General features: G+C 42.2%; 1 protein-coding gene across 3 annotated transcripts in view; it reads right to left on the bottom strand.

Moving 5' to 3' along the window:
* Positions 1–13,045, bottom strand: part of SMG5 (SMG5 nonsense mediated mRNA decay factor) — a 32,414-nt gene that overhangs the window by 17,236 nt on the left and 2,133 nt on the right. For 2 of the 3 annotated variants that reach the window (XM_044676839.1, XM_044676841.1), the window contains exons 2-13: positions 11,069–11,167; positions 10,374–10,497; positions 9,824–9,980; positions 8,021–8,110; positions 6,970–7,059; positions 6,089–6,167; positions 5,388–5,513; positions 5,228–5,296; positions 4,567–4,775; positions 3,764–3,901; positions 2,866–3,465; positions 1,883–2,058 (exon numbers count right to left, since the gene is read on the bottom strand). In XM_044676839.1, the coding sequence (XP_044532774.1) occupies positions 1,883–2,058; positions 2,866–3,465; positions 3,764–3,901; positions 4,567–4,775; positions 5,228–5,296; positions 5,388–5,513; positions 6,089–6,167; positions 6,970–7,059; positions 8,021–8,110; positions 9,824–9,980; positions 10,374–10,497; positions 11,069–11,167 (1,957 nt within the window). The remainder of the gene's footprint in view (positions 1–1,882; positions 2,059–2,865; positions 3,466–3,763; positions 3,902–4,566; positions 4,776–5,227; positions 5,297–5,387; positions 5,514–6,088; positions 6,168–6,969; positions 7,060–8,020; positions 8,111–9,823; positions 9,981–10,373; positions 10,498–11,068; positions 11,168–13,045) is intronic. The other variant, XM_044676840.1, reaches the window with a different exon arrangement.

Below are 13,045 nucleotides of genomic sequence, written 5' to 3'. Positions count from 1 at the left end.
GGGTCATAAAGCTAAGAAGTATCTGAGGTCAGATTTGAACCCTGGTTCTCTTGACTCCAGGCCTGGCTTTATCCACTATGCTACCTAATTGCCTCGCTATAAAAATATTTTTACAAGTCTTTGTTAGGTCCACTCCATCCTTCTGGAGCAGTCTGTCATCTCTTTATTTTAAAACTGTGATTCAGAAGTTAAAAACTCATTCTCACATACCCCCTCCTTGGCCAGCTATTCACATCCCAAACTGATTTTTCTCTTCTGCATCTGCTACTTTCAATAAGCAGCTATGAAAACCCCCATGATCTTATAGCAATACATTTTAGGTCCTCTTCAGAGGATCTGTATGTACTCACACAAATCACCTAAAGTGCACAACAGTCATCTGTTTTGGCAAGTCTAGGGAGATCATCTATAGAATGAATGTGTCCCAAATAGGATTTACTGTTGTTACAAAGTGCTGTGTAGGCATCCCTGAGCAGGGAATCATCAATCACCACTCCTCTGCTTTTTCCTCTGACCTATACTTCACAGGACTCTACTATCCTGAAATGACAAATATCTGCTTTCTTCTCAGAACATCCAGTTGGTTCCCTTCTTGTCTCTAATGGCATCAAATTTGTTTTCTAGATCCAAATGTATACCTAGCATTTTCTTTCCTTTCTTCCTCTGACACTGCTCCACTCTCTAATTTCCTGACATATTCCACTCATTTTTTCTACTATTCATAGTGCAAACAATATGGTATAGTACCAAGAACAATTGAGTTCAATGGCTAGCTTTGATCCTAAATGTCTGACATGGGGCAAATCATTCCACCTACCCCTAAGTCTCAGTGGTCTCATTTGTAAAACAGAAATAATAAACATACTTTTCCTTTAACTAATATTTATCCAAACACACTCCAACTCTGTCTCACAAGGATGTTGTAAAGAAAGTACTAATAAGACATTCAAGCCTCATCAAAGCCCTGTGGTACATGATAGGGTTAGTCACATTTTACAGATAAGGCAGAGAGAGGGTAAGTAACTTGTCCAAGGTCACACATTTAGAAAATGTCTGAGTTAGGACTTGAACTTCTTGACTCCACTCCTGTTAGGTCCAAGGCCACCCAGATACCAATTACAATCTTAGTAGAAGGAAGAACACTAGAATTAGAATCAATTAACAGGTTGAATTCATAAGCTTTGTTGAAAGTGGACAAAGACTTCCCCTTATTTCAGCCCTAGTTTTTCTCTTCTATAAAACAAGAAGGTTGGACCAAATCATCTCTAAGATCACTTCCAATTCTTATCATTCTATGATTCTGCCTCTGGACATCTTTGACCTATCCATATTTCTAAAGTTCCCAAAGTCTGTATCATTCAATTGGAGATTTGGTTTTTGTATTGTTGGTGACTGGAATCATATATGTTTCTGTTATCTTCCATGTGGAGGAGGCAAATACTCAATAAACTTGAATGATCAATCATTAACTTAAAAGGCTAGGCTAGAAGTGTGACTATCAGTTTGGGTTCTCTTAGGGCCATGATTATAGGAAATAAGAGAAACATAGCAGGAGAAATTTAAGTCATATTTTGGAAAAGACCTTCTGACAGTTTAGGTAGTTAAGACTAGCAGCTGGTCTTTGAGCAAAGGTGGAAAAGTCTTCTCTAAAGATTTTTTTTAATTCCTAGGATGACAGGAATAGTTAGGAAATAGGAGCATTTAGGAGACGACCTCTCAGGACTTTCTATCAAAGATTATCCCTTAATTCATTTATGGACAAATTAAAGGAAAGTCCCTGGCCACCCCAAGTACTGGGTCTGTTCCCAGCACAGGGTGTAGAGCTAATAGGCAGGAGGTTTTGAAGGGGAGTGGGTGGGGAAGAGGGAGAATTGAGGCAGACCTGTGCACACATGATGATGAGGTCAGTGTTGGTCCGAAGCCAATCCAGGAAGACTTTTACAGCAGGAAGAAGTCCCTCTGCCATCAGGATCCGAAGTTTCTCTTGGATGCTCCTCTCATTGTGACAGGAGCGTCCACTGGATACACTCTCCTCTGACTCAGATCCATCATCAGATGCTATGGTGGAGATGAAGGACAAAGAACCGAGATGGAAAACTTCTGTCTGGTATCTTAAGCCTGCCATCTAGTCTCTCTTAGGTTTAGGCTAACATACACGATAGGCTGATTTAGGGTTCCTTCAGGCATTATGGAGCCAAAAAGAACCTTACACATGATCTGGGTCTGAATCTTGGTCTTGCCACTTACTTACTTGTGTGACCTTAAGTCACTTAGCCTCAGTTCCCTCATTAACAAAATGAAGGTGTTAGATCAGAGGCCCTCTAAGGTCCCTTCCAACCCTAAATCTATGAATCTATGTCTTTGAGCTAGAAGGAAGGGCAGGCTGGACCAGCTTTCCTTCAACAATACTGACTTTGAAACAAGCTTCAGTGTGTCCCATTATGCATCAGTTTTCCTGGCCCCTGGAAGAGGCTGCAGATATACCTACCACATGTAAGATACAGAATACTAAGCTTAGGGACAAGAGTGAGGGAGGAGCAAGAAGAAAAAAAATGGTTGGGAGCTGGAAGTTAAGAGCATAAAATTAAGGAAAAGTAAAGAATAGAGGAAGTAATATTCTAGATCTCTGGTTGGTAGAATGAGTGAGAAGGATATTACTACAGGAAGAAAGGACTCAAGATTGCACTAAGGACTTTCTCAGAAATAGAGCAGGGAACTACAGTTAAATAGTTAAATAAGAGTAGGCTTCGGTACATTCTGTATAAGCCTCCTCCCAGAAGAAAACGAGACCTCCCACTGAGATAGGTCTCATTTGGTACAGAGGAAAGAATCAGGGCTGGATAGCTCCAAGAGGCTTTAAAATACCTGGTTCAGGTTTGTCCAGGTCCCCATTGATGCAGGCCCTGTTACCAGCAGTGGTCCGAGTTTCAGTAGAAGGCTGAAGAAGGATGTTACTGAAGGTAGGGGCCAATCGGAAGCAGCGTTTAGTTTGGAACATCTGAGTGGACATGGCTTGCAGATTACTGGCAATACTGGCCTCATTTGGACCCAAGGGGCCATTGGAGGGGTCAGAAGCTTCTGGCCTGGTCCGAGGAGGGTCTGGGGCCATAGGCCGCGTTCCTTCCTCATCTTCCATGTCCTCCAGGTCCGACCGTGACTCCTGGCTGTTCATCTCTGAGTCTGTCTCTGCGTCAAAAGCTGTACCCCCACCCTCATCACTCTTATCTGAGCCACTGTCTGAACCTTCACTGGCCCGGGTTGAGTCGTGGCTTGAATCAGAGTCAAAGCCTTCGCTCAGGTCACTGTCATCACCAGCCTTGGGTGGATGGTGTCGGCGCCGACGAAGGCAAGATAGGCGGGAGAATTTACGACTCTTCTTGGCCTCATTCACTCTTGGTGCTGGGGGAGGAGGCTCTGGCTCTGGTTCTACTTCCTTCTCAAGTGGTTCTTTGGGCTCAGGCTCATCTGTGGGAAGAAGTGATATAACAAAAGTCTGAGGAGAGCTCAGTATTAGCTGAGATAAAGCTTGATGTGTTCTCCCTTTGTCCAAAGCACCTTTTCCTCAGTTCCCCATCCCTAACTACTCAAGCTATAGAATCTCAGTTGGAAGGGATGCCAAAAGACATTTATTTGTTCAACCCATACCTGAATTCCATATATGTATATATTTATAGAGATCTAGGTTTATATATTTAAAAATAGATATCTCTAAACTGTATACACCTTACCCTCCCTTATCTAGTCCCTCCCACTATTCCCACACCTGTCCCATCACTCTGAAATGCTGGCACAGGGTTCTCTCCCTCTTCCAATTCTGCCTGTAGCCGGATATTGACGTGGTTGATAAGATGGGAGAAGAAAGCCAGGGTGAAGGCAATGGCAGCACTGTACTGCTTTGATCCTGAAATTTGAGAGGGAAGGGCAATTAGGGGTTGTCATGTAGGAGTATCCTTTGAGAGACAAGGGTCCTCATTTTTCCTATTCCTATACATGCAGTTTCTCAAAGGAAGTCACACCCAATCCTCCCAAGCCCCTACTCTATTTTATGCCCTCTACCCTGTGACCTCAAAACGAACTTTTCCTTTTTGCTCTACCTGGTACCTATATTAGACTCTATCAATCTGTGCCCATTGTAATACTCTCCTGCTGTAAGCCTTCACAGTCATTTCTAGCAGCCAGGGCCCCTTCTCTCTACTTAATCTTATTTCCCAAACCCTTCCCTGGACTACAAAAAAGACTTCTCAGCCTGATGATGCTCTATTCCCTCAGCAGGGATGGAAAGACTTCTGGCTGGCTAGAACCTAAGCCCTATTCTTGGGTTATACTGTCTCCTACTCTCATCTAACTGTAATCTACTTGAGAGAAAGATCTTTTCCTCTTCTCTTAGCTTCTATTACAGAGCTCTGCTCAGGAGAGCATCAATGGGGATGTAGAGAAACAGCAAGCAAGGGACTTATCGGCTATGTATCAGGGTGAGAACAAGTTACTGCAAAGAGGGGTTCTAACATCGAGCCTGGAGCCCAGCTAGGGGCTTAAGGTGGTATGGGAGGATGACAAGATGGTTACCTGCTCTCTTTAAGCTGTGAACACTCATGAGGCAAATGATGACCATTCGGAAGATGAGAAGATCAGGGAGAAAAGAATAGCCATTTTCATATTCCTCCTCATCTTCACTAGCCAGACTGAGGTTGGGTGAAGAGGGCAGGTAGAAGAGACAAAGGTTGAAGTCCTCCAAGACTGACTGGCAGAGTGATGTCAGCTCTGAGTCCAGGGTGCTAGATGCCAGGGAACATGGAGATGACAGGTCAATGATGACAAAAGAAAGAGGAAAAGAGCTTTATGAATGTAATCCCAAAAGAAGGCCGAGAGGTGATGGCATCCTATACTCTTTAAGATTGTGTAAGGCAAGACCAACCCATAAGTGAAGGGGGACTACTTTCCAGGGGGCAACCTAACCAAATATGAAAGGAATAGGTTCCACTGTGCTCCCCTAAGAATGAAAATTAGACATCAAGAAAGAACTTCCTACCTGTGGATAAAGGATCTTAAAGTGAAAGGAGACCCTCTCACCCTTCTGGCTCAGGGGAAGAGGATTTCCCACACTGAGGTAGAATTTGTCAAGTGTATCCCATCCCTTCCAACTCTCCTGTCAGGGAGCCTTCCTGGATTGAGAAGGGGAAATGCAGCTTCTTGCCCAATTTCAGAGGTTTCAGCCTCCTACACATACCTGCTCTTGGGCTGCAGAAGGCTCTGCAGGTACATGAAGCTCACCAGCAGCCTCTTGATGTCCTTACACCTGAATTAAAAAGGAGCAAGCAGCAATTGTTATAGGGCTCTGGAGTGAAGAGCCTTGTAATCTCACCTCCACAGAACCCCACTCAGCTCACCGCTTCTTGCTAGGAGACAGTTTTCGAGTCTCACATTTCTTCAGCTGGTGGTACATTTTGGCTGCCTTGTCATACAGCCGTTTGAGGTTCCCGTAAGCCCCTTCAAAGGACACTTCTGACTGGATGCTGAGGAAGAGAAAGACTTTGTAGCTATATTTTGATTAAGCCAGGGGAGGAAATAAGGTAAAGGATACTTGTTTAAGATTTTGGGAAGATACATTATTTAGGGAAAGGATCACCAATAACTACAAATTGCCCTCATCTTGACTGTTCATGTCTAGCAGACTCTAGATCTGGAGATAAGCGACAAAAGACAATACCAAGCCAAAAATTAATTAATTAATTAGTTAGCCTCCTTCAAAATGTCTTCCTAGATTAACCTGAAAGAGTAAGATGCCTTACTTCCTTTTAGCTCCCCTACCTAAAAATGGTAAGAGGAAAGCTACTCTTCCCTATTCAACTATGATGAATTTACTCATTCCGGTTCCTAAAACACATTAACTTTGAACTTGTATATAATTTAAATAGAATATTTTTGTGTTTTTTTTTCCCCATGGCCTGATTATGTAGTAACATATGACAATGTAACAAAAGGGGGGGAGGAAGAGTGAAAGAGTGAGTGAGAGGGTGTGCAGGTATAGACATCATGCCTTACTACCCACACAGAAGCAGAGCTGTAGGAGGAGAAGGAAGGTACTCACCACCTCAGATAGCAGTACATGGCTTCTACATTATAATACTTGCTGCCTGCCAGGGTACCCAGTTGGTTGAAGGGCATACCTGGCAAGGAAGAAATCAGATAGGCTAAAGCCAGAATGCCTTGACCAATTAACATCACACACACCCAAGCAACCACTGAGAATCAAAGTTGGGGTTGGAGAAAGACAACTAAATGGAGGTAGGGTAGGAGTGAATGGGATCTCTTTTGGTAATTAGAAGTTAGATCTTGCTTTCTCTTATCTCTCCTTTTATCCTGGACCAGTTGCATCCCATCTTCATGTGATACCCTTGGGAAACTGATCCTCTTCACTTTCTATATTGTGTTCTAAGGCATTCCATTCTGTTTCCTGTCCTCTGATATACCAGAAATAAACAGGTCTCTTTCCTCCAGGGGAGGCAGAGGTCCACAGGCCCATCTCCTATATCTTTTTCATCACCCCAACCTACATTTTCCTTGTCTGGGCTATCTTTCCTGTAACTTCTATCCCTTCAGTTAGAAGTGTTGTTCCTTCCCATTCAATGGCAACAAGCCAAATTTATCTTTTTCTAGAGAATCTTCCTTTAGAGTTAGCATCATGAATGTCCCAGCTCTTCCTACTGCTCTCTTGCATTCCCTTTAAAGTAAGGATCGAAAAGAGATATAAACTCAAGCAGGGCCCAGTAAATATCAGGAGGAAAATTTCATCAACATAAACTGAGATTATAGAGATCAAGGGTGAAAAAGAGGAAAAGTAAGTTTGAACAGTCTCTAGATCTATATTAAATCTCTTTCTTTAGAGAACTCAACTTGCAAACTGTTTATGGATTTACAAATACTCTCACAAGTAAGATGATGTTGGATCAGGAATGAAATGACACTTACCTATCTGGGGAGCCACTGACAAGGCTTGATAATAGAATCTCTCAGCCAATTGCTCTGTGTCCACACCAGCTAATTCGTTCTGATATCGGGCTAGAGGAAAATGGTTAAAAAGCTGAGAGTTATTGCTGGTCTCTCACTTTCAAAGGAAACCTCCCCTCATCTCAGAACCCATTCAGAGGAGGTGCAGCAAGAGACAAAGAAACCTGAGCAGAAAAGCAGGCTATGCTTTGGGTCCCTGAAACAGTACTGATACACGGTGACTGATATGTTGCTCAATACCCTACCACCACCTTTACTGAGAGACCCAAAAAAATAGGTGTTTGTATGTGAAAGAGAAAGTCAAGTCCTAATTACCGATACCAATTTGGGAATGGGTCCAATAATCCAAGTCCTCCAAATTTCTATTTGATTTTGGAATACTATTATATGGTTATGAGTATGAGGTGGACAATTGGGAGAGAGATGGGAAACAAAAAGCAGAGCATTTAATCTTCCTAAATATGCCTTGCTTAGGTTTCTATTACATAGTTTACATTCCCTAAGCACACACAACACTGGAGTGGGGAGGAAGTGAGCCAAGGATTACACATTTGTAGCAGATAATCCATACAGCAGATAACAGCCTTGGCAACCTAATGAATTACTGTCTGACCTAAAGACAGCAGACAAGGGTTAATGGACACTCTTGAGAGTAAGGAAGCTCGTGGGTACCTTTTCCCTACACAGTAACTCACAGGGACAGGAAACATCAGTGATGAAGTGATAAAATATAAAATTAAACTTTCTCTAACCTACCATGGAAAAATTCTAATATCCAGAGAGTTCAAATAGACTTTCCTTTATTCCTCATCATTCACTGACCTTCTCTGTATTATTGAAAGGTAGTGGGGAAATGGGGTTAACACACAGAGGGAAGAAGTAGAATCAGCCATTAAACTGCTAGAATGCACAATATGCCAGGCAGAGAGGCTTGACTCTTAGGCTAGGGTATGACTATTCAGAAAAGGAATATGCAAAAAGGAAAAGAAAACAAAAAGATGTAGATTCTTACACAAATCTCCCAGATACACCAGACATCGGTGGCAAGCCATCTGAGCCCAGTCCATCTCTTTCCCTGAGGCAGATACTGGCTTCTTGCAACCTAACAGAGAAGAAACCCTTTGAGTCCATTCACTGACATCTCCTCATAATGTCTTCACCATGCCCTTTAAGTAAGAGCCCTTTCTTAGGCTCTAAGGGAAGAGAGTAAAGGTAAGAGGAAAAGATCCAGAAGAGGGAGGCAGTATTTGTCACTGGGAACTCTTCTGGCTGACGGGAAGGGAGGGACATATTCAAAGAACAGTAAACAAGAGACTCAAACATGGATAATCCTGCCAGTACTTTGGACATCAATATTAGGAAACAAGGATGGAGTTAGGGAGAACAGATCTAGAGAACTCATTCTGAGGAAGTTTCTTGGAAGAGTTTGAACTATGGCTGGGATGGATGGAACAGGAAAATATAGGTAAGGACCAGCCTATGTGAAGGTTTAGCAGTGGGAGGGGAAGGATGGGAGCAGGTTTGCCTCGCTGAACCAGAAAGTCTAAAAATGAATTGACATTTATTTGAAAAGTGGGAGGAGGACTTAATTGAAGAAGTTCTAGGAATCTAAACTAAAGACTTGACACTGGAGGCAAGGTATGAAGGCAACCACTGGAGTTTTGGAAGCCAGACAAAACAAGTGTCTTTTATGCTAGAGAAAGGTGATCTTGGCTGATGGATAACAGATGAATGTGGTCAAGGAGGAGACTGATCCCAGGGATCATTTGGGGATGGTAGGAGCAAAATCAATAACTGTTCCTTGAGCTTTGAGAGTTCTCAAATTCATCCCTTTTGAGTTGCTTTAAACTCATAGAGTTGAGGAAGAAATAATCCTTCCCCTCTCCATTTCCCTTCCCTTGTTCATACATCTTCCTGTTTTGGGAAGTCAAACCTCTTAGGCTGGAAGGCTAGAGAAAGAGGACAAGTAAGAAAAATTTCAATGGAAGGGAACTGAGCTGAACGAATGAGTATCAGGAAATTAATTCTTTGACGAGTAAGCTGGAGAACTAGTTTATTAGTTAAAAATTTTTTTTTGTTTACAGATTTGCTGAATGAGATGGAAGGTGTACAATCAGAAATAAATGTGATATAAAGTGCAAAAGGTATTAGTAAGTCTTCTCAGTGTCTTCTGTCCCAGAGTCAATCTATTAAAAGTTCACAAGCTGATATGCTATGTCTGGATTGTCAATTTCTTTTTACTGGGAAAAGTAGTGAGGTGAACAGGGAAAAGAAAGCCTTACTCTTTGGAAAGCAAACAGTTAAATAGGAAGGGGTGAGGACTATAGTGGCCAGCATACCTGTTGGCAGAGCAGAGATTTGTGGTATCTTGAAAATGCCTATTAGTAATTTCCAAATTTTCTTAAAATGAAATACTGGAAGATAATTCCCAAGGTCAAAAAGGGGACCCCTGGGGGCAGGGTAGAGGAAAAGGCTCTGGCCAAGTTTAACTAGGAGAAGATGGAAATTTTTTTTAAAAGGATTAATATATTTTGTTAGACCTAGGGCTACCCAAAGCCATCCTTTCCTTCCCTCCTTTCTAAGCCAGACTGCCACAATCCATCCAAAACTTATAGGAAGTCTCTTCTATTCCTTAAGATTTTTACATCAATCACTGTTTTTGTTTTGTTTGGTACCTCAGAATCTTATACCTTTAAAGACCAGCAGATATATTCACCCTCAAGTTTTGATACAATTTCTGTAGAGGCTATGTGACATGTTCCCTTATCCCACATTCCACCTCCCACTAAAAGAGAAGTCCTTGAGACTCACTGACCTATTAGAGGGTCGGTGACATGAGTCCAGTCAATGCAGCATTGCAGTTCAAGCTGGTAGTGGGACTGGATGTAGAGGAGGAGATGCTGGTAGAAGCCAATACCAGCAACCAGGTGTGTCCTGTAGGCACATTCCAAGGTGCTCCGGCTGTGGATGTGCTGGGGGGCAGGTGGATCAGGGAAGGGGAGGGGCCGGCTAAGCAAAGGGCTCAGGGCACCGCCCCCCACCACCCTGGCCTCTTACATAGGGGGAATATGCCTATAGTTTTAAAACTCAGGATGAAGTTTACCCTCACCACAACCAGAACGTTATTCTAATCCCTCCACCTCAATTCTCTTCTTGAGCACTGGTTACCTTCCTCCCCTCTCTCCAAAACCAGAATAATAATACTTCCTCTTCATCCCCAAGTATGTTTACCAGAGGCCCTTTTCTCTACCTTTTGGACATTTTCATTTCCTCTATCCCACCCTCTGTAGCCTTCAACTGACTCTCCCCCTCCCTAGACACTGTTCCTCTCCTCCTTTCTTCCCCAACTCTACCTCTCTTCTTACCTTTTTGTTGGTCTTGATAAGCTGGATAACCTCATAGTACACCTTCCTCCACAGTAGCTCCTCTGCTTTCCTCCCATAATCCACTGGATGCAGGAACATAAGCTTGACACAGAGTTCACGAAGCCTAAGAGAGAATAAGGGTAGAGAAGGGAAAAAGAAACTACCCATTAGCTTTTTGAGGTTATCAAAGAGACTAAGAGTTGGCTACAAGACAGCTTTTGACAACATGTCTACTATCCAGATAACTGTGCTCTCACTTCAGAGAAAGTCTTAAATGGTACTGAGTATCACCACTTCAAAAAGGCAGATGTCTCAAAAGATACATAAGAATTTCATCCTCTCCTCCCTAGCATCCTGTTCTCTTTTCCTCTCTGATTTTTCTTTTTCCTCTCCTTCTTTCCAGGGAGAAATATAGATAATTCTTCCTCGGGATTCAAATGTAGTTCTTATTATCAATCTGTGGGATTTGGAGAGTAAGGATGAAGTAAGAAACAAATCTGGGAGCTGTTTCCTCTTTCCTCCCTTCAGAAAAACCAAAGATCTTGGGTAGTAAGAGAGATGACAGCTTTTCTTATTAGCCTGCCAAGATACCTCTGAATTTGACATGGCTTACTAAGAAAAAGAACAAGGCAAATGGGGAGGGAAAGAAGTGAAGGAGAACTGGGAATTGTTGTTTGGAGGTTGCCCCTGCTTACTTGTTCCTTAGGCTAATGTTCTCTGGTTTGAACACTTCTTGGTAAGCAGTTTTGTTGCAAAGGATGAGGTCAAGTCGATGCACAGCCTCCACCACTGCCCTGCAGAGAATACAAGACAGACAGACAAATGCTGAGATATGAGTATGGCACGGTAAAGGTAAAAGAACTGGGATTAGGAAAAAGGGAAAAGGTTAAGGGAAGCATTATTCAAACTGGGGAATCCTTGGAGCCTATCCTTTGAAAACTTATCATGTCTTAGCCACAAAGAAAAGACATTCCCAGTGCAAGTAATAACTCTAGGAATGGTAAGGGCAGAGGACCCAGGAGTGATGGTATACTAACAAGCAGAATAACTCTTACCTGAACCACCTTGCCTCTGGGATGTAGAGAGGCCACTGTCTTTACTGTTTCCCCATGTCCTTTGGAGGGCAAAGATCCCCTCCCCTAGCAGACTTCTAAGCAAATCAAGTTCTACTCCCCTGCCTCACTTGTCTGTCAGTGGCCTGGCACCTAAATGGCAATTCAGATTAGCACCTAGCTAAAAGGTTATCAAGGCCTTTTAACAGACAATCTAAGAGATATCTTAATATTAAGGAAAGACACAGGCAAGTCCGGTCAGCAAGATTAGGCACCCAACCCTATAAAAAGTAATCCTTTCTAGAAGGTCTCAACTACTAACACTTCGGTAAGAATGTGTTTTAATCTAATGTACTATTTTCTTCTCTGGGTTTTCACAATACTGCTCGTTTGGCTCTTTTAGCTATATGACTCCTCCTAAGTGTTCCTTGCTGGATTTTCATCCATGTTACATCCATTTTCTACCATCTTATACTTACACCCACTAAATGAGTGTACCCCAAGGCTCTTTCCTAGATTCTTTTTTCTCTCTTTATACTTTCTCATTTGTTGATCTCATTAATCCCATAAGGGCTCAATGATCATTTCTATGCAGATGGCTCTCAGATCTACATATCCAGGCCCAGTATCTCTCTCTTGAGCTCCAGTCCTATGTCACCAACTGGTTCTTGGACATTTCAAAATATATATCTCATTTAATGGAATCTCCAAAACTGAACCCATTGTTATTACTCCCTAAACCCATTACTTTTCCAAATTTTCTTATTGTTGAAGTTGATACTATGCTACCAGTCACTCATGTTTGCAATATTGATGCCAATCGATTCCTCACATTCTCCACATATTCAATTAGCTGCTGACGCTTGTGGTTTCTATTGTTACAAGATGTATTGGATATGTCTTCTCCACTCACTCACTCAAAACTCAAAGTTCAGGTCCTCAAAAACTTTTGCCTGAATTATTGCAATGATTCTGTAATGATTTCTCTCCCTCCCATCTTTCCTTATTCTAATCCATTTTCCAGACAGCTGCTAAAATGATTTTTCTAAAGTGAAGATCTGACCCACAAGACCTTACTATTCAGTAAACTTCAGCAACTCCTTATTACCTCTTAAGATAAAATATAAAATCTTTTTAGGCATTTAAAACTCTCTCCTCTCCCCATCTTTCCATCCAGTCTTTTTTTTTTTTTAAACCCATAACTTCTCTCTTAGAATTGATACTAAATATCAGTTCCAAGGCAGAAAAGTGGCAAGAGCTAGGCAATTGGAGTAAAGAGACTTGCCCTGGTCCTCCTGATTACAGGCCTAGTGCTAATCCACTGTGTTACCTAGCTGCCCCTTTTCCAGTCTTTTTTACACATTACCCTTTTCACAAACTATAGTGTCTAGACAGACTGGCCTATTTGCAGCTCCTGATACAAGCTACATCTTTGACTATCTTTTCATTGGTTGTTCCCCATGTCTACAATGTTTTTTCCTCACTTCTGTCTTTTAAAATCTCAGGCTTCTGACAATTCTTTCCTGGGTCTACAGAGTTGAATCCTAGCCTCAGATGCATCCAGTCTGACCAGAATTCAAAGCCACTACTTAAATAAGAGTCTAATTCAATGGATTTATC

The sequence above is a fragment of the Gracilinanus agilis genome, chromosome 4 (assembly GCF_016433145.1).
Source record: "Gracilinanus agilis isolate LMUSP501 chromosome 4, AgileGrace, whole genome shotgun sequence".
NCBI lineage: Eukaryota > Metazoa > Chordata > Mammalia > Didelphimorphia > Didelphidae > Gracilinanus > Gracilinanus agilis.
The sequence above is the reverse complement of the archived record's forward strand: the minus strand, read 5'-3'. Positions and strand labels throughout refer to the sequence as shown.